The sequence below is a fragment of the Mugil cephalus genome, chromosome 5 (assembly GCF_022458985.1).
Source record: "Mugil cephalus isolate CIBA_MC_2020 chromosome 5, CIBA_Mcephalus_1.1, whole genome shotgun sequence".
In the NCBI taxonomy this organism is placed as follows: Eukaryota; Metazoa; Chordata; class Actinopteri; order Mugiliformes; family Mugilidae; genus Mugil; species Mugil cephalus.
Window position 1 is genome coordinate 9,042,854 of NC_061774.1, and position 22,104 is coordinate 9,064,957.

General features: G+C 43.9%; 1 protein-coding gene and 1 long non-coding RNA gene across 2 annotated transcripts in view; both read right to left on the bottom strand.

Moving 5' to 3' along the window:
• LOC125008268 overlaps positions 1-14,645 on the bottom strand; it is a 31,593-nt gene extending 16,948 nt beyond the window's left edge. Inside the window, exons 1-3 of the long non-coding RNA XR_007112866.1 lie at positions 14,531-14,645; positions 12,498-13,790; positions 8,999-9,089 (exon numbers count right to left, since the gene is read on the bottom strand). This is a non-coding gene — a long non-coding RNA (uncharacterized LOC125008268). The remainder of the gene's footprint in view (positions 1-8,998; positions 9,090-12,497; positions 13,791-14,530) is intronic.
• sox3 (SRY-box transcription factor 3) lies at positions 2,835-4,746 on the bottom strand. Its single transcript, XM_047585440.1, has one exon. The coding sequence runs from the start codon at positions 4,484-4,486 to the stop codon at positions 3,584-3,586; it is 903 nt and encodes a 300-aa protein (XP_047441396.1). The 5' UTR covers positions 4,487-4,746; the 3' UTR covers positions 2,835-3,583.
• Positions 14,646-22,104: the final 7,459 nt, after the last annotated feature.

The following is a 22,104-nucleotide window of genomic DNA, read 5'->3' on the forward strand; positions in this document are numbered from 1 at the left end:
AGCGGGTGACGTGAAACGGAGAGGGGATTCAGGGGACGGCGCGCTGGAGAGGGATGGCTCTCAGTGGGTCAGCCCGAAAGCCCTGACCCCAGGAGGATTTGATGCCATTTTCCCACGCAGGGAGTCGACCTGAGAGGAGCTCGTTAACAACATCTGCCCCAGTTCAGGGGAGATTAACCCCCGCGGTCCCCAACCCCCGCACCTCCACTCACACCACTCTGCTGTCAATCTCAGTACCTCACACAGGTCTCGCTGCTCTGGAAGCGCCGGCCAGAGCCGGACAGGCCGCCCCTCGGCCTCCTCCAGGCTCAGATCAAAGGGCCTCCCGGAGAATCCCAGCCGCAGCAAAGCAACGCAGCCTGATTCCGTCACAGGTGCAATCCCTGACGGCACTCGGGCGTTCATCCGTCACATTCAAACCACGCCGTGGGTGATGTCTGTTCGGCTCATCACAGGAAGTTCGAGATTTCAGACTGAGATTATTATATAAAGAGCGGCGAGCATTTTCGGAAGGTGTGCTCCCGCTGGAAGCCGCCCAGCCGGTCGGGCGGGAGTGCTAATGATGTCACAAATGTCAGTCTGAGGCAGATTTGTGTAATGAGTTTTTCCACTCATCACGCTGACGTAAAAAAGGAGACACTCCGAGCGCAACTCCTGTCACTTTTTACTACCGCGCTCACGCATGCTCTCGCAGGTCGCACGGCTGACGAGGCGCGCTCTGACATAACGTCAGGGCAGACATGCGAAAAGCGGGACCGGCTGAAACATGGCCTGTGGCACCGCCGCTAAGCCCGGAGCCTCGCGCACACACACACACAGATAGGTGCGCGTAGGCACACAGCGGCAGGATCCACTGGGAATCCGCTGAATCCATGTTCTACAGGGCTATAATTAGGTTAGTTTTTGGAGAGGGGGTTAAACAAACAGGGGCTGTGAGGTCATAGGCAGATGGAAGTGGGATATGCCTGCACTTGCTGAGTGGGCACAGAACTGCACATGACAGGAGAGAGGGAGAGGGGCCCTCCGGGCACTCAGCAGGGGGAGAGCATGGGGAGAGGGGAGGGGGGGTGTAGGTGGTAGGTGGGGAGCCGACTCAGATGGCCTAACTGCCAGAACATTCAAACGCGATCAATAGACACAAACGGCGCAGCCACACCGGCAGTGGGCCGAACGCTTCTGCACCAGTCCCCAGCGAGCGCACACAGAACTGAGAGGAAACGGTTCCCACACCGAACACGCACCGGTGTACAGAAGGGTCATCCTCCATCATGAGTCTCGCAAATCACCGCGAACCGCCGCTCCTCCCGGACAACAGCAAACACCTCTGACACCGAGGAGCAGGAAGAGAAAAGCTGCTTAATTACAAAAAAATGAGTTGGAGAGTGTGATTAGGTGACGGGTGGCTGCTGGCACGCTAGAGTGACTTAAACCCTGTCAGTGAATGCAGGGAGGTCCGGATAATCTTTCCCTCCACAAAGGTGCGTGGGGCTAATCCAGGCCGCTGTGCTGAGCCGTGGATCAAGTCCTACAAGGAGTGTGGGAAGGCCAGCAGGACCGCCACTGCTCCGTCCCTCTTGGTGGCCAGGGCTTACTGATCCTAAGGTACACTGCAGCAGCAGCAGGCCGGCCCATTCTTCCAAACACCACATCAGTCGGCCGCTGAGTGTGTTAAAGGGGGTTAAGTTTATAAACACAGTGCAATTCAACTGTAATTTGTTAAAAAAAAAATTAAATTAAAACCACTGCATAGATTATAGTTTGTAGAGTCATCAGATAATTCTCACAGCTGCACCAGCATTTGCTCACCACCATCCAGCCAATTCACAGGGTTTTAAATGTACAAGAGCACCAGGTCTGTGCTCACATCACAATTCACGTGAAAGGTTAGGAGAGTGAATTCTTTTACGTCTCCTACATTAATTTCACGTCTCAAATTACACGCATCAACGCTAATAAAGTGAATTTAGAAAACACTCCGAATAAGTTTCGTGTCTTATGGGTCACGCATTTAAATGTCACCAACACTCTCCTGGACAATGAGTGAATATAAGTCACCTTTTTGAACGAGCATCCCACCCAGTCGTTGGTTTTCAATCTGTTTGAGATTTTTTTTATTTATTTATTTTTAAATTTTTTGGTAACATAGTAGAAATTTCTGAAAAGAACACGAGAAAACAACCAGTCTGTGCAGGAAAGTGTTTCACCCCATGTAAATTTCTGAAATGAGGCACTGGGTATGTTTAAACACAAGTTACGATAATAATGCTGATCCTGTTATTAAGAAGAAGACAAAAAAGGAATAGGCAACTTTCTTGATAAAAGAATCAGCATTATTATTCAAGATAAAGACGACAAAATGACATTTGATAAGGAAGCATCAAGTAAAAACGTTTCCCAACTGAAACTCAACTTCACAGTAAAAAATAAAAATTATACATTTTCTATAATTACTTGCTGACCTTAAAAATAAATGCCCACTATTAAAGCCTAAGTTGAAGAATATTAAATTATATTATATAACTACAATATTAAACCCTGATGTCCAGGAATGCAAATCATTTTCTAAGCACCTGGAGTAATTGGAAAAACCAAATCACTGGCACATTGCGTCTCCATGAAGGGAATCCATGCAGTGTAGTAAAATTATCCTTGTACATATGATCTTAAACTATTGGTAACATAACGGACCATCCTTACGTTTGAGGATTCTTTTTGCCCCTCTGCTCTTTGGGGAAAAAAAATAAATAAATAATAAATCTGTACAGGGATAATTTGAACAACCAAGCCCAGACCTCCAGACCTCATGTTAAAAACACAAACGACAGAGTCACAAATCACGTTTCGTAGAAATTTATTCAGCATTTAAGAATAGAGGATGGTCTTAAAATATGTAGAAACGTCAGTTTAAATAAACCTTTTCGTTCAGGAGAATGAGTAAACATGACACTGTCAAAACCATCACAGAACAGAACATTTTTACAAAAACAAATCTGAATATTTTCACGTGAAAAACAACGGGTTCACAAGCTAAAAAGGAAGAAAAAAAATCTTACTATAAATAAAACTTGCGTTTGCGACCCGCACAGTCTTTATTTCATTTAACCTAGTTTATGAGGAGGGGGGTGGGGGAGAGACAAAAAGACTACAAAAATTTGGACACAGTCGAGACAACTGACATTCTACAAATTAAGTGTAAACATTTATGAACCAACTTTCCATCCAGCTTTTCTGAAATACACCTGCCCCTTCACGAGGCCCACATGCCTTTTCGTAGAGAGAAAATATGGCATTATTTAAAATATAGAAGTCCAATTCTTCTACATGACTTGATTGCTTATACTTGTGATAAAAAGCCTCTTTGCGATGCGGTTTACTCTGCTGGGCTCAACGCTCATTTTCGATCCATTTAAAAAATTCATTTTTTTTTTTTAAATGGACAACTCAAACGAGATAAAATCGGTTTGGAACACAAAAAAAACTGCTGAACGCTGTTTCTTTTAGCAACCAAAAAGTTCAAGTATCCGAAGTACTTTTTTTAAAAAAAGTTTGAAGTCTCTTTTTTTTGTTTGTTTTTTTGTTGCTCTCAGATGTGGGTGAGAGGTAGAGTCCCGTTCACGCCAGTCCCTGCGGTCTGATAGTGCGGATGGACGCTGTGTAACCGGCTGCTCTGCAGGGAGGAATGCTCCGCGCTGTCCCCGCCGGGCGGCAGGTACATGCTTATCATATCCCTCAGGTCCCCCAAACACGCCCTCTGAGAGTGGGACGTGATGGCCGGCGGAGGCGAGCTCGGCTCGGTCTTGCACACGGAAGCCATGGAGCTCAGTCCCATGGCGCTGCTGGTCTGCTGCGTGTACGCCGGAGACATGCTGTACGTGGACGCCGCGTTCATGTAGGTCTGCGCCGAGGACATCATCGGGTACTGGAGGCCCGCCATCTCGTACCGGTGCATCTGCTGGATCTGCGGGCTGTTCATGCTGTGGTGTTGAGGGTAGGCCAGCTGGTCCTGCATGAGGGAGTACGCGCTGTTTGTCCACCCGTTCATGTGCGCGTAACCATCCATCCGCTGCCCCACAGACACAGAGTTGTTGACGGTATTGGCTCCTGGCGCCAGCAGCCCGCCGGGCAAAGAATACTTGTCTTTCTTGAGCAGGGTCTTGGTCTTCCTGCGCGGACGGTATTTATAATCCGGATGCTCCTTCATGTGCATAGCCCGTAGACGCTTGGCCTCGTCGATGAATGGCCTCTTTTCAGCGTCGGTCAGAAGTTTCCAGTCAGCGCCAAGCCGCTTGCTGATCTCAGAGTTGTGCATTTTGGGATTCTCTTGTGCCATCTTCCTCCGCTGTCCCCGGGACCAGACCATGAAGGCGTTCATCGGCCGCTTTACCCGCTCCTGGTCGCTGACACTGTTGTTCTTCGCACCCGGCGCCGAGCCCGAGTTGGACTGCGGGAGCGGGGTCTTGATCTCGGTTTCCATCATGTTATACATTCAGGCGGCTTTTTAGTGTTCGCTCACAGGCAGAAGAAAAATAAAAAAAAAATAAAAAGTTCACAAAACAACGACGGCAGTCAAAGAGGTAAAGGTACTGACCGGTCTCATAAGAGATGGAAAGAAAAAAAGTTCTTGCCCAAAGAGGCAAACGCGTTTGCAGGTGCTTCTGGGTTCTCTCTCCGCTCAAGGCTGGTCCGCTCCTCTCCGCTCTGAAACAGAAGTCTGTAAACTTGTTCGCCAAGCTCATCTGTTAATAGGCCTGGAGGCCGGACCATGTGATCCGGAATGACAGTGAGGAGCGGGCGACCAATCAGCGCGCGGCTCCCATATCCACCGCGTAATCAACCGGAGCACACACCGCTGTGTTTTGGTTAGAGGAGGGAGAGGTAAAGTTTTAAAACAGCAGCACAGCTCAACAACCTGAGCGCCGCAATAATACACATTTACGCCATTTACAATCAGAAAATGAGTAGCGAAATTAAGCCAATTCGTTTTTGTCACTGTCTGAACGCGCAGGAACGGCTTTGACGACGAATTAAATCCGAGATTTAAACCGCACTTTGTGAACATTTTCAGACAGGACTCGAATGCAAATAGTTGTAAAGGCTGAGTGTAAACATGCAGGTTTCATATCAGACTAAGAGTGCTCACCATCATATCTGCCGGATCAGTGGCAGGGAATTAATTAGCCCAAAACACATGCGGACCCCACCAGGCTAAAACCGACGTATAATAAGTTCAAACACTTCAAGTAACAAGTTGAGAATGTGAATAAAGCGTGACCCTGAAAAGTCTCTTTTACACTAATGTTCCACCTGCCGTCAGACTCGCTTTTGTTGATTCCCTTTCATACACAACTCACAAGAAATATTGTAACAACAAAAAAAATCCATTGCTTCATTTACATCCCTTAGAGGATTTATGTTTTGTCAAAACCCTTAATGGCCTGATATATATTATATTTAAAAATAAAAGATGACCTGAACATTCTTTAATAAATATTTTGGGTTGTCTGCTTTAATGTTTTGCTTCAAGAGTCTCTCTGGGCGCTTTTTTTTTTTTTAAATAAAAAGTCTCATTAATATAAATTTCCCTTTAACAACTAGGAGACAAAACTTTGTAAGGGGATTAATTAAATCCATTCTTTAGCGTTTTGTTATTTTCAATTAAACAGAATAGAGCTGGTGACTGCAATAATTTCAAGAGGTTTATATATTTTGGAAATAAAAAAATACAAAGTGTCAGAAACAACAATAAACGCGTTTAAATTGTGTTAATGACCTGGGAGTAAAATAAGAGAGAGAGAGAGAGTTAATAGGAATTATATTAATGGTCCGCTTAAACTGGACGTGTCTCCGGCGTAAAGGGACCCACAAAGCAAAACTTTAATACATCAACGACCTCTTGTGGAGGAGAGAGAGGCCGCCTCTTTAGTCCCTGGGGAAAAGTTTAGCCTGAGACACGTTCGGTGAGTGACATCCTGAGGAGAAAACATAAGAAAAAAAAGAGGAAAAAAAGCGGCTCCAGTTTGTTTGCTGACTTGTTTTCTCTCCGCGGTGTTAATGCTTATCAAACCGATTAGCGCGGAGCGGCCTTCGTTTGCATGTGTCTCCTTACGAACCGTTTGCGCCACAGAAACCAATCGCTCATCAGGGCAAAGCTCACACCTGCTAATGATTACGAGCGGATCGCCCATCGAAAACGACTATTAACACCTCGGTATGCTTATGTGCTCTTCGGGGATCATTCTGGTATGTGCATTTCAGAGCGTTTCACCTCCTGGAGTTTTAAAAGTTAAAAAAAAAAAAAAAAAAAAAAAAAAAAAAAAAAAAAATGCAGCCACCGCAGGCCCGCTGCGTGTGTTACGCACGGGCGTGCGCGCAGCAGGACAGAAGCGTTGTTTTTAATGTGTCATTTTTATTTCATTTAGTGTTTGTCGCCATAAACCCGATATTATGTGAACATATTAAAGAAAGATCAATGCATTATCTGATCTATAATGTCCTCGTTCTATTATATATAAACATTAACTCCACTATATTTCACCGTTTTCTCAGAATAACTGAATATTCCGTTTAAATGTTTCTTTAAAGCAACACCAAAATCCAATACCAGGTTATCGAAAGAAGAAAAAAAAATTACCGGTGGATATTAAATGTATTTTGCAGCCGTTACAAACGTTTTCCTTAGAAATTCTCTGAGGGTCCAGCGTGTAGAAATAAAAGAAATCAGACACAAACAACGTTAAGCAAACGGTCTGTCATCTTAAAGGGAATGGGAAGTCTGTAGCCCCTCAGCCGCATAGTTGTAATAAATCAGCTGAAAAGAGACATCACTTCATGAATTTAATTTTCACCTTCAATGGGGCGTAACAAACAGGGCAGGAGCAATAAAACTAACGTCCAATTAGTAGTCATGTAATTCTCGGAGACCAGTTATTTGTTTATCTGGGCAAATCTCAATACTGATCCGCTTGTAATCTTCTTATGGAAATTGACCGGTAGCAGAGAAGAGAAAGAAAGAAAGAAAGAAAAAGAAAAAAAAAACACCAGGAGTAACCCGGAGTTTGGTAATGAGGGCCTCTGTGCAGCTAATTTCCTAATTAAGGAACGGAGGACCACCAGCACAGTCTGCTCTGATTCAGACTCAACGAGCCTGACAGCCCTGAGGGGCTCTCAGGGCGCACTGCAGCAAGATCCCACTGTTGAATGTGGGGAAATATGTGAATGTCCTGATGGGAGGACGTAGAAGATTGTAACTTGCGTGCAATCAATTTACTCGCGGATGATTTTATTTATTTTAAAATAAAAAAAATAAAAAAATGTAGTGCGCGTAGTTTTAAAGTTAAATCTAAATCTCTAACGTCGATTTCTGTGGAGAAATTAGTTTAAATATTTTCTGTTATTATAATGCAAAGAGTGAGATGTGATGTGGCAGGGATCAGATAAAGATTATAACGCTGGGCTTCCGGTCTGAAAAAAAAAATAAACATAAAACAAATAAAGCTTATTTGCTCAGAGCTTTAAGGGAATTAAAATCTATTCAGGTCGACTAAATGTCACAGAAAGACATTAATCCCACCCTTGATAGCTGGTCCTCGGCGCGTCCGCAACCTTTCCTCCGTCAGTGGAGCTTTATGGTCCGAGCAAAACACGCCTAACTTTAATATTATAGGACAAGACACAGAAGCTGCATGTCTGCCATTCATGCTCCAACAATTAACTGATAATAGTCTGTCATTTATTGCCTTTTATGGCCCCTTTATAGTTATAGCCTGTCTTCAGAGTTTAATCTAATCACCGTACTCCGTGTTATCCAATTAGGTCACATATATATTTATTTATATATATTTTCCAATCGAAAGTTACAATTCAAATCCACAACAAACAACATTATTTCACGTGTCCGTTTTAAACCCCGCGACCTCCGCAATCAATAACTTTTTTTTTATTTTTTGTTTCAGCTCAGTGACTGCGGACAAGGCCTTTGAGAAACAGTAATTAACAAAGAATGGGTTTTCAATTACAGCCACAATGGAGACTGTCTCATTAAGATTTGCATGATTTTTGGACCAGGAATGCAAATGAAGATGCAATTTACGCACGGTCTGCTGTTCCCATTGTGCGGCGTGAATGGTTGCGTCCTCCCAGTTCAACACAGGTAAAAATAATATTCACGGGTCATTTAAAAGAATAAGAGTGTCGCTGTTATCACCTCTTTATGGCGCAACGCTGGGCTAGTGCTCCTAATGGCAGTTTGACTTATTTGACGTGTAGGAGCTGTGGCTGTCAAAAAAAGAAACAAACAAATAAAAAACTACTAATATGTTTAACGTCTGTGTTTCATGTATGTATATATATATAAATATATATATATAAAATCTGTGATCTAAGGTGTTTCTATATCACCCTCTTTGACACCCAACAATCACTGATGTCAGGAGACTTTTAGTAAAACAGTAAATGCTGCAAGAGCACAAATAAATAAACAAATTAAAATAAAAATATAAATTTTTGTGGATGATACTTTGGAAAATTCAGACCAAGATCTATGGTACGATCTTGTTTAGCAACAGATATTTATCATTTTAAGGCCTTGAAACAGGAGCTTCACCTAATCTTTCTGATATTATTTTAACGTGGGAAAAATGTTAAACTTAATAATACTGCACTTCTCTTTAATTAAAAAAAAATCATGAGAGGTCAATCAGTGTAAATCAATCAGTGTCGTTGGCAAATGACATATATGCATTTTACTGAATGTTGTGCATGCATCTGGTTGTGCTGATGGTGAAAATACCTGGACTTGGTAATCAAATTTGCCCAATATCACTTTGAATATGTGTCCACTGCCTCCTGACGGAGAGCAGGTACGAGGATGAGAAGCACCAGGGGATAAAAAGGGGCGTTAAAGAGAAACGGCGACATTTAAAGGTGCTCCGTGTGGAGTCTCAGTCATCAGAGAGACTCTGGGAGGCACGAAGCAGGCCGAACAGTTTAGTGAACTCACCGCACGTTCAGACGCGACCCCGGTGATCATCTCTGACTGTCATCCTTGACGCCGACGCTCAGCCGCAGAGAGAGGCGGCTGTCACTCAAACCTTCAAGAGAAGCAAAACACACTCAGGGGACAGACGCACTGATTGCCAGAGGAGCTTTAGTGAAGTGTTGCGCGTCCGTCAGGAGGCCTCCAGGCTAATGGAGAACGCGGCATTCTTCCCTGCACTGTAGCAAAAAATATTCAGTGTTTTTCATTGTTTGCTGTATGGGGTGGGGGGGGGGAGTGGAGCCCAGAAGTGTTTATGCCTGCACTCAGCAGTCACCTTGCTCCACTCCCGGTGGAATGCGACCGTCTTACTTATTGACCCCTGCTTGTAAAACAACACGCGGAAAGCTGTTCGCCGCCCGCGGAGGCTGCTCCAGGCTAGAGCCTCTTTTTTCTCCCCGGCAGGCCAAGCATGTCCTTCCTCATTATGCTCCTGTGTGAGCAAGGCCAAGGCTGCTGACACGGACCCAGTGTAATCTCTTTAACCCGCCACTGTCACGAGCAGACAAGGCGTGACCACCCAGCGCTCTGCTCCGTCTCACTTAGCGGAGGGAATAGTTTTTCACCTCATCACCTTCCGTGGCTTGTAGCCGCTTATCATTCAGGGATTTCCGAACACATTTTGATCGCGCGCACTCGGGGGGTTAATCACCGCTACAAGGCCACTCAGTATAATCGTGCGCAGCAGTTAAAAATCCATCACTGACCCCCGGAGCTCCCATAATTGACACGAGCACTTTTGCGGCGGTTTATTGACTAATGAAGCTAAAAGCAAATTAAATCACAGCACAGGAGAGGACGTCGGTGGAAGCATTTCTAAATGAACATGCAGTGATTACTAGCTCCTTGATGTCATTCCTTAGACAAAGCCTCTTTACGTTTACTTAGCAGATTAGGAGAAACATTCGCATTAAGGCATTTGGTATATGACGCGTTAAATGGAAAAATAAAAAACTAAATGACTGTGAATCATAAGCTCAAATCCGCTGAGAGCAAATCTGAATTCAGTTTAAATAAGGCAGAAAATTTCAATAAATATGGCTCTGCTTCTGAGCCGCCGGGCGAGGCCGCGTTAAGTCACTTCTGTCGCGACTTCTGCATTTGCTCAGGAGCAAAGTCTGCAGCCCTGAACTTCCTCATCCGAGGCTCAGCTCCGCGCGGCTTCCATCTAAACAGACACGCGTCACATCTGATTAAATGAAAACATCTTTTTTTTTCTTTTTTGTTCCCCCCACCCTCACGCGTGCGCGCAATAAAAGGATATAATTTAAACGAAGCCTCTAGATGCTTATTTTTCACCCAGCGTCACAGTTCTGATCGTCTGTCAGCGAGCAGATGCCTGCTGCTCGAAAACGGCTGCATGTGAATGGCATTATCAAGCACCTCTGTGCGGGGATCACTTTAAGCACTGTTATTGCCCGACCAGCTAATTACAGCCCTCATTATTTTCCATGTATCTGTTGAATCAATGCCATGTTCGGTTTCCCCAAAAACAATGGAAACTTTCCCCGTTTTTTGTTTGGAAGAAAGTGCTGAATCGCCACTTTTTGCTTTGTGCCATGCCCAAGCAAGCAGCCCTCTTTTGTTTTAGCCATAATTGAGATCCCACTAATCTAGCCTCTTTTTTTTTTTTTTATTTAAAAAAAAAAAAAAAAAATGAAACAGCCTCTTTGTCAGGCCTTCATTAGCTTAAGATAATATTGTGAGAATGCACAATTAATTTGCGGCGTAACTTTAATTAATTAAATACACCCAATGTTGTAATATGATTAATGCCACCAAGTTGTTATCTGTATTCTCCTCCAAAATGAATATGTAACAGCGATACGGCGCTGGGCATTAATTGCAGAAATTGGGGCTTTTAAGATCCCAAAAAATTCAGTTAGGTAATTACAAGAGGTAATTTATTAAATCCTAAATAGAGAAACAAACAAGCATAAATTGATATATAAATCACGAGAACCATAAAGTGTAATCTGACCGTGATTTGGGAGAAAATGACAAATCTCTGTTCCACGCCAAGCACTTGATAAAGCAGATAGTGGTCATAAATTTAGTCCCAGTCGAGGTTTCATTAAAAAAAAAAAAAAAGGGGGCCTAATTTAATTAAGAGTTAGCCATCGCCCTCTAAATATATTAATTACCTTGAGTATGACGAGATAAGTGCGGTGATTATTGCACATTTCATTAGGGTACGTCTTCTGGGAGAAGAGCAAACTAAGGTGGGGAGCTGGCTGTGTTGACAAGATAATGGATGGGCCGGCCTGAGATGAATTTGGTCACCTTGCCTTGGGTTGAGCTCAGGGAGGTGAGGCAGAGGACACGACGCGGGTCCCCTGCCTCACCTCTCAGCCTTGTTTACTTTGATATTTAGAGCACTCGGGTGAATGTAAAAATCAATAAGCAAAAGAAAACAGATCTCGAGTAAATACTTTTTATTAAGTATTGCAGATGAGTTATGAGAGTGCGTAAAAAGGCTCAAGGATATTACATTTGCACTAAGAAAAACTACATTTCTAAACTATTCTGAAAGGGATTACGCAAGATTAGAAGTATATTTGAAAAAGTTACAGACAGAAACTGTCCCTGCATCCTTGAAGCTGCTGATCCTGAGGTTAAATTTAGTGTCGTCCCTTTTTAATTGTTTTACACTGTGAGTGCAAAAGACAAAAACTAAATATATGCCTACAAACAAGAGTAAATGACATAATCGTGTTCAAGTCTTGCCGAGCACTGAGATTCTTAAATGACTAACTAATAACTAATAACGCTCCCCGGTTGCTTTTCACTACTACACAACTAGGAGCCACCTCGGTGGGCCACCTGTCCGTACCCACTGCACAGACCGCGGAGGGGTGCAGGGCCGACGGCTCATGGACTGATATGTCAATGAAACATACAAGATGTTGCCGCTGCGCCGGAGAGATTTCCAGCCTCGCTCCTCTCCTGGCTGACAGCCGGACAAAGAGCCTGAGCCACCATTATCTGGGAGCGAGCTCTCATTCTTGCTCTCACCCGTTCAATTCACTTACACAAACATAGATGTTTACAGAGCTCAGCATTAAAGTCACCGATGCAGCCGGCGTGCGCGCATCAGACAGGATGAGCCTTTGGAAGTGGAGGGCGTTTGAGTGTCTGGAGCTCACATTTATACGCTTGTCATTTGAAAAAAAAAATATATATATATACATGTTTTAAGGATGGACGGGTTTTATATTTTGACTTGGAAAAACCTCACTACTTCACTTCTGCTGCAGACCAACAGGTGACGGGGCCGGCCTTTTAAAAACAAACGACTTCCACGCATTAAACCGGGGCAGCGTCTTAACGAACATAGTGACCAGACCGCAACTCGCAGAACACAAAGCTCCCTGCACTGTCTTCCTGAACGCCCCCTCCCTCTTCTCTCCTCTCTTCACTGCTATCCTCCTCCCACTCTGACCAGAAAATTGAGGACACTCACCGAGCTCTCACTGGTCCCAAGGCTGCTGCTGCTGCTGCTGCTGCTGCTTCCCAGTCCCTCTGCTAGACACACCTTCAACAGCTGACTGTCAGCAGGCCCCTCCGGAGCAGCGCCGCGGAGAGCGAGACGGCCGGGGACGTCCGCAGCCCGCGGCCGTTCGAACCTCCACCGCGGGCGGAACTGTAGAGAAACATAACCCGCGAGAGAGCTGGGCAGCCACTGGTACGGTGGCGCACACTGCGGCTGAGCTCTCCCTGCTCTGGGACCCATCTCATTCAGCCAAGATTGCTTCATACAAAAGTTGACAATGCACCAGTGAAAGCCATTGTTGATATTCAACATTTTTTAAATAGCTGAGCAGAATAGACAACATGGCAGGCTGCAAAACTTGGCAAGGGAAACTGACCTGGAGCTTCCCCCGTTTGAAAGGGTTGCCACGCTGGGCGAGAGGAGAGGAGGCTATTGTGTTTAAAAAAAAAAAAAAAAAAAAAGGGGGAAAAAGAAAAAGCGGGAGAGCCGGTGTGAAAGAGCTCAAAAAACAAAACGTCTCCCATCCCAGGAGGGCAGAGTACAATGCTTTGCGTGCAGCAGGAAGAGGACAATCACCTTGCACAGTCACAAGCGTATACGCGTTACCAAGGAAGACACAGAACAATGAAATCAGTGCAATCAGATCCATTTTAAAAAGGGATATAATATTTCTGACATTTGCACCAAACACGAACCCAACCAACGCTCTGACGAGGTTAGAAAATAAACCAGAGTTACGTCATTTTTCTCTTGCAACCAAACCAGAGCCATAATTTACCCTCTGTGCGTTGACTTGGCTAACGTCCAGAGGAATGTCCTGCAGAGAGCCACCTATTTCTCTTATGTTGCACAGATGAGGATGTTAGCGCCTGCCGCTGTTAGCGGTGTTCTGTTTCCGTCATTGTCGAGGTGACAGGCGTGCAGATTGATACGGACATTTAAGAAGCCTTTAACCCTCCATATGTCAGAGCATCACAGCGCCGCTCGTGCCTCAGAAGCTATCAATACATCTAATGCAGTGTGTACAAGTGTAGGAGTGTGTGTGTGTGTGTGTGTGTACATGCGTAGCCCCGGGGTATGGTAGCAGTGTTGTGTTTCGCACATCCTCGTGTCCTGTGGTGGGAGCAGGGTGGGATGGGAGACTCGGGGCCAGAGTGATTAATGTAGACTTTAAAAGTGCCTAAAGGAAACGGCCGTGACACCTGATACCCTTCCCTCCCATCGCAATACTGTAAACAGGGGCGCCGCCAGGAATTTTGGGCTCTGTGGAAAAAAAAAAAATAAATCACTTTGGGCCCCAACACCTCATTGTGAAGGCTGAAGGGCCGGTCGTTGCACCATTCGTTCTTCTTATGAACGATACTGTTGTGAATTTTTTCTAAAAAATTTATTTTCATGTAGAAAATGAAGGTTAACACAGGGACCGTACATGGTAACTTGACCTTGTGTGATAAAACTAAGTCAAAGAACTTCATGTATAAGAAATACGAGAAAAACACATAGAAGGTGAAAGTAATAAGAAGTTTTAGTTAATCCTTAAAACTTTTTGAACATGTTGCCTAATGTTGCCTCTCAGATGACATCATGTTGACAACTTGAACCCTGGTCTCTACGGCCCAGTGGTCTTCAACAGCTAGAAGCTCAACAACTCCCATATAACTGAGGACACAATTTCAATCCCTCTGTGTTGTGTACAAATAGGTTTGATACATGAGATGCCTAATTACTTCAGGCCAGAGTACCTCATGAAGTACAGCAATGGGTGTAGTCAATTGGATATTATGTAGTCAATTGAATATTATAACTTCTTATATTAATTTTGTTTTGTTTGACATTGAAACACAAACTGAAATAAAGAACTGTTTTTCCATTTTATTGATTTTCTGGTCTGAATTGAAATTCAAATAAATGTATGGTACCTAACTCCAGCCTAGCTTGCTAGCTTACTTCACCATGAACAACAGGTTAATTTCCGCCACTCACAAACTATAGAGGGTACACACCTTTCATCCAGAAGAACTGGCTCACTCCTCTCTCTCCTTTGCCTCTTTCCTTTATTAAACTGGGCAGCATTGTGACTGATTTAACCATAGTAATAACTTATTATGAATCTAGCAGCTACAGACCGCTGGCTACGCGACCGACGCGCTAAGGCAGGACCAAACCATTTCATGCAAAATCACGGGGGTGGTTGGTCGATATTATTTGCTTTTCCCTTCGAAAAAGATCACTTATTTTAGTACTATATTTCATTATTATATGACAAAATTATATTTTTTAATGATGATGGTTTAATAATTTTCTCTCTCTCTTTTTACCTATCTTTTGGGGCCCCTGTCAGTGAAAGGCCCTTGGAATTGTCCTACCTTTTCCCCCATATGGCACCACTGACAGTGAATTCAAAGCAACTTAAAAATGCGCTAATAGTTCACATTTTACACGTATTCTGAATGCTTATTCAAAAATAAAAATATATATAATTGGCTCTTAGAATAAATCTAGTAATAAATGGTTAGAGACTGCAATTTTGTGGGATGTTGTCTTCTAGTTGTGTATGTCTGGAAAAACAATGTAAATAACGAACCTAAAGGATTCAAATTCACTTTTACTAAAGTTAATTATTTGAATTAGTATTCCATTATTAGTAATATTATTGTTGGTTCTTTTTCTTATAACTGACTAACAGATTCACGCTTTAGTTTAGTTTTCCTTACCCATTACAAATTAATAGTAGCAAAATCTAACTTTGTTTCCCTCAAAAGTTCAACTTTTCCTCTACAAAGAACTACTTTACATCCATTACATTTTCATTAGCACACTTCTGGAACATCTGTACAAACACAGCTTTATATATCTTGAATCCCGGACATGAAAAGGGCCTGCAGAACCCAGAACAGAGTGTGAATTTAGAAACGTGAAACATCCAGAACTCGTGTAACAAAATCTTTGCTCACCTCCTCACATCTCACAATCTGAGAGCTGTTCGTCTTCCCTCATTCGGTGGCTGAAATTTGCATCTGTACATGAGAAAGTGGACCTGGCTCGCCCTTTGACACAAGCCCAGTTGGACATGTCTAATTACACAGATCGGGGAGAAATCTCAGCTCTGGGAAAGAGGGCAGGGCCTGCGTAATCTTATAGGTGTGTCAGCCGGAGAGAGCCGGCGATATGGGGAGAGAATGAGAGAGAGGGGGAACCTGTGGCGTCTTTACTGGAAATCCACGTCAGTGCCACCCATCACACACTATTAGCTGCCATCAAAGCTCTAATTTTACTCTAGCATTACACCCCGCTCCCTATATCCCCCTCCCTCCCCTGCTGGTCTGGATGGCGCAGCCTGGTGGGAAAACGACATTCAATCCGCTATCCGCCCCATTCAGGCCAAATTGGCAAATGACAGCTCTCCGCCTCTCAGATTGCGGGAAGTGAAAGGTACCGCTGCCACCGTCCGACTGCGCCTCCAAGAGCTGCTGGGGCTGAGGATGGAGGAAGGGTGAGTGCAGGCAGGGGGAGAGTGAGAACCAGAGGGGCCGAGGAGTGGACCGAGGTGGGTTAACAGCCTCCCTTGTCCTCCTCGGCGGTGACGGTGCTGGACAGAGAACACAGAGAAAAGGCGGAAGAATGCCTACTCAGCACATCAAAGGAACTTCCCTGACACCAGTGGGAAAAGTTGACCTTGGTCCTCTAATCACCCACTTTACCACCCCGGGCCGAGCCGAGGGGGCAGATGAGAAAACAGCGTTTGGCCTCGTGGAGGTCAACAGCAGCGAAGGAGAGGGATCAGAGTTAAATCTTACAGGTATATGGGCTTGAGGAACCTTTTCTTTCTCTGTTGAAAATGCATTTAAACAAAATTTTTTTTTTTTTTAAATGAACAGAAAGTAAACCATAAAGAAAACAGACACTTTCCTCTGACGAGCTGCCGTGACAAACAGTGTAAAATACGAATCTAACGAGTCTTGTATGTGGAGGCTGAACTCATGCGCAGACAAACAACAGTGTCTTTCATCAGTATTTTACCATGACAAACAGGAAAAAGACAGAACATATTATATTAGACACTAACTTGCTGCCCGGCTGAATGGTACTCTTACCGCTAATTAAGTGCTAATGGCAGTTCCCCCTGCGGAGAATACTAATTAATGTTCCATTCTTCTCCGGGCTGAGCGTGCACTCCACCACGGCCTAATGAGGGGAGGCAGGTACGTCTTCTCCCAGGCTGGGTTAATAAGCACAACACAGTGGGGTCTGAGTAGAGAGGACCATACCAGGGGGCTGCTTCCTGTTCCCTAATCTTAACAGACCCCCCTCAGAACACTCACAATGAGCCATGGAGGTAATGAAAGGATTGGTCCCATAAAAAAAAAAAGAAAAAGAAGAAGAAGAAGAAAAAAAAGGAAATAGGCCAGCGAATGTGTCTGCATGGATACCACCTCAAAAGTTTTGGTGTCTGAGCTTGTGTAAATACATTAACATTGTAAAAACGTTATATTTAAGAAACACAAGACGACAAAATAAGTCTGCAAAGTAAGAGGAACTCGCATATAACTCTGCATATTGTGTAACTACTTTATGGACAAAAAGCAAAAACTATTCTAGAAAGAGAGAAAAAAAAAGAGAAAAACTCACACTGAGCACCGTTCACAGAGACAGAATTGCCACCTAGAAACTGCTGATGTCCCTGAGAAAACAACTTCCATTTTATATAGTTTCCGGCTCCCTGAGAATGTGCTCCGCTGAGAAATAAATAAATACATTACCTGTTTGGATGCAGAAAGCCTGGGAATCAGATTCAAAGTGCTAAAGAATGAATGGATGTGCGAGTATGTGGGTGTGTGCGCGAGCGTAAACATAGATTGAGGACGGTATTGGAATTACCTGGGTGAGATAATGGTGGTGCATTAGATTAACTTTCAGTCCTTAAATGCAACACATTTAGGCAATCTTGTCCCCCAAAAACATGTCAATGTCTGAAAGGCCTCCCTCTCGCTATCAGGAGCCTCTGGTCCCCCACACTGATGCAGCTGGCAAGGCGCTACCGCCGACTGTCAAAACGCAGCGCCAGATCTAGTTATAAAATAATTGAATTTTCATATCAGAGGGGACCAGAGTCCCAGCAGACAATAGGACTGCTGAGTCCTCTCTGATATTGGCTCAGGCCCTTTGCCATGCGCATGAAATCAGTATGTTAATGTTCCAGGGTTTTCTTTTTTTAAGGGCACTTGTGCTCTCGCAATGTACTACCGATGCGGTTTCAAAAAAAATTGCAACTATTGATAAGTAGGCAGCCAGCAACCCCCTCGACCCCTCCTCCCACCCAACATGCCCACCCACCCCCGCCGCCACCCCTCCGCACCCCCCACAACCCCCCTACCCCAACCCACCGAGGCTCTAGACGTTCTCGCGCCCCCATCCTCCCCCATTATTAAAATTGTAATTTATTTTTCTAAATCAGAATGACAGCTTGCTTTCTTTTCTCTGCAGCAGGCAGTGAATCACCGAGCTTTAATTACTTTCGTAACTTCGCTGACCCTGTGAGCGCGCTGCTCTGCCAGTGAAAATGGGACCTCCAACAAAGGCCCTCCACAGCCTCAGCCGCCTTCGGTTCATTCAAAATGCGAAAATTTATCAAACTACGGATTTTTATAAGATTTTGTTAACATTTCACCTCCTATCTTTTTCACACTCCCCCCTCAAAACACCCCCACCCCCACCCGGCTCGGAAGAGTTCTGCACTCCCAATCTCGTGCCTCACCTCCTGAAGAAACTCAGCGTAACTAAACAACCTAATTCCAACTCTCCCTCTTCACTGCTCTCCCTCTTTCTGTGTGTTGACTCAACAAGGTCGCCCCGGGTCAAAACTGCCAGAGGTCCCGCTATCATCAGTAACCCCTTCGTATCCAGGCCGTGGCCTCGGCGCCGCGGAGAGAGGCGGCCCCCGGGGGTCCCCGAGGCCACCGGGGCGCAGATCAACGGAGATGAACACCAAATTTGATCACTTCACAGGTCTGCGGCCTGCAGACGCAGGGGTCAAGCTTTATTGAGGGGAGCTGTCAGAGTCCATCGCGCAGCCATCAAAGGCGCTCTCCGTCCACAGGTCGCCGCCACAAAAGAGTAGCTCCCGTCTCTAAAGGGATGAAAAGCTCTCTGGAACCACCGTGGCCGTGACACTGACGAGCGAGACGGCCGCCTTCTCAGTAGAAGGTGGGAGACGCTTTGTTGCTGCAAAGTTCAGGCATGTTCACCAACAGACCTCTGTTTGCTTCACATTATTCCCGGTGCGTGACTTATTAAAGTAGCTAATACGTTGTAATCCCCCGCTATCGCTCTCACCTTCTCACTGGCACACCTCTGTTTTGGGCTGTGCCACCGCGTGAACCAGGGGTGCGCAGGCACGGTTGGTCTTTTGCTGACTGCCTGATAATTGAATGAGCGATTATCCCTCCCATTAATAGACAATGATACAGAAAGCACTGCCATATGTACAGAATATTAATGAGTGGCTGCAGCGGCCTAGATAAGAGAAGCGCCGTGCCGTCGCTGTAATAGGGGTTAAAACAATTTGCCCCCACCACCTCCACCCTATCCACCACCACCACCCTATCCCTCATCGCATGCACACCAGCTCCCATGCTTTCCACCGTGCTAATCCACCATCCTCTCACCAACCGAGCAGGCTGCAACCGACAAAACACCCCCCACCGCCTGGACTTGTGCTTGGTGCTGACCTCCCCGCCACCAAGGCCGACCCGCCATTGTGCCAGAAAGCGAGCAGGGTCACTTGACAACAAAATGCATGCTAATGACGGGAAGCAGCGGGATGCTGAGTATTTATGTTATGATACATTTCGCAATAGGGGATTTGGAAAAACACGCCGTTTTCGAACTTTATATCAGAGTCTGTCTTCATCTTCTTACTGTCACAAGTAAGTGTTTTTTTTTTCTTCGTTTTTTTCTTTGCGCGTTCAAGTATACAAGAGCAGCTGAAGACCCCCGGCCCCACAAAGGCTCATCCAGCATCACCTCCATCCAATTTCCTCAAAGGTTGCAGAGAGTCAGACAGGTGAAACAGTTGGGGCCCGCTTCTATATGAATCGCCACGCCAATCAATATCTAACATCTATTAGCATTGGAAAGCAATATTTCCCCTTTTACCTTGCAATAATTGTGCTTAATGCTGTGAAGTACCTTATCATAGGTCTGGCGGCAAAAGAAAGGCCAGTTACCATGGCGACTATGAAAGCCATTGGTTTCCTTTTCAGCAGAATAATGAACTTCTCTCCTCTGTGTGTCACTCTTCCACTCCACTCTCAGCCTCTTCGATTAAATTGAAGTCCTCGAGTCCTTGAAATCCCTCGTCTCTGCCTTATAATTTGCCAAACAAGAGAAAAACACAGAGAGAAAATGTTCAAGGCTCAACAAATGCAACACTTTAGGGCCGAGGCGTGGGTGCCTCTCACAATCAATACGCACTGTATTTTTAAAAAACTTCGCCAAGAGCAATGAGTCCGGTTAATTAAAAGAGGATAGCCCATGTTTGCTGTCACATTGTATTTATCTATTTATTTGTTTAGATGAATGAGTGGTTCCAGATTTCTCTAACTTTAGGCAGCGTGGCATGATTGTGAGATGATCATCCTTATATTGATGCTCTTAGGATGTAAACATCTTTGAAATGGAGGTTATACACTGTTTAAAAACAGGTTTCAAGAATATTATTGAGTTGCTTTTAATACATCTGGATTTGAATTTCCCCAGTGGGGATCAATAAAGTACTATCTTATCTTATCTTATCTTATCTTATCTTATCTTATCTTATCTTATCTTATCTTATCTTATCTTATCTTATCTTATCTTATCTTATCTTAGCAATCTTTTTGGTACACGTAACAGTCTTAAATACATCACACTTTTTTTTACTCGCACAGATCTCAGCTGCAGTAGCTTTTGCAGTGAAGAACTAGATGGAAATATTTTAAATATAGTGATGTATACATGCAGCTAAATAGATTCCTCAAATAAGTCCTGGAGGAGATAGTCTTTCAGTTTCTTCCCCCAAGTTTGAATAAATAATAATAATAATAATAATAACAATAACAATAACAATAACAATAACAATAACAATAACAATAATAATAATAATAATAATAATAATAATGGTTCTCGTCTGTAAATGTCTGAATCTCATCACTGGTTGTTCTCGCTATCCACACTGTCCTTGAGCACAGACATCCTCGCTGCGTTTTATTCAGGGGTGCTGTCTGCATGATGGTCGATAAAGAGGGGGAAGAAAGACCTGAAACTAATTCAAGGAAACTCTGAAGTCTGAAAGAATCAAGACGGACATGGAGCCAAACAACCCCACCAAATAATGCGGTGGGTTGTACAGAGGCGAAGACACGCTCATCAGTTACAGTTAAATTCAAAAAGAATCTTATCTGTTAAACCTTTTATTTATTAATTAATTTATTTATTTAAACCGCAAAGACTCTCAGATATGACCCACAGCGAATAAATGACTTAATCTTTGTGACAGAATGTCGGGAAACTTGTGAGGATGTCATTATAATTCGGAGTTTTCTATTATTTTATCTAACCTAATCAAATCTTTTAATCGTTTTTTTTTTTCTGGCTGTAACTTCGCCTGTGAATTCCCCATGTGCTAACGTTTACAAACGGTAACAACAACGATAACAACATTCACTCATCACCAAAAATAAATATACCTGTTTTAACTTTTTTTTTCTCCCCAAAGAATCTACAACGAATCGTGTTTGAAATTGACTAAAATACCCGCGGTCTTGTCTTGCAGGCTATGGGTGGCGTCCTGATAAATAAATTAATATAATAATAACAATAATAATAATATTAATAATAATTTCTGGCGCCTCCACAAAAAATATTAAACTAGCAAAAAGAAACAGACCCTCTCATTAGAACAGAAGATTAATACCAATCTGATTATCTTAGAATAGAAAATGCGGGCTTCAGTGAGCCAATAAACAATATTCTTGAATCTTACAGCTTTGAGTAGCTATACTTATTCAAACTGAGCATCAGGTCTCTTCGGATTAGTTAAACAACATCTCATCAGGCATATATTTTTATGTGCGTCTTGAATTATACAGTTTCAGATAAACATGTGAGCTTGTTTTGGAGGCAGCTGTCAGTCACCTTCAGAGCTCAGACTCAACGACACCTATCTTCAAGGGGATGGGCATGTCAAAAGGGCTGTAGTAGGCTACTGTAAATCACCCAAAAACATCGTGGAAAAATTACGCATCAATCATCTTCTACGTGTGAGGTTTACCCGTTTTTGCCCCTTTCTGTGCTTTAAGTTTGGATGTTGTGGCCATCTTACCACGTCTCTGGGAATTACTGCATTCATCTTCGTTGTCTATAAAACATCGTCGAGGGCCAAGAGCATGCTGCAAGTACACAATTTTACAACACAAGCAGTGTGTATTATTAAAGAGCTACATGCCCATTATAATTAAGATTATTAAGTTATTTATTGAAAACGCACACCCATATAAATCAGCCTTCTCGACCTGCCACGGAGCACAGTTTCTTTACC

Coding starts and splice junctions, on each gene's coding strand:
- sox3 (XM_047585440.1), bottom strand. CDS start 4,486: ATGTATAACATGATGGAAACCGAGATCAAGACCCCGCTCCCGCAGTCC.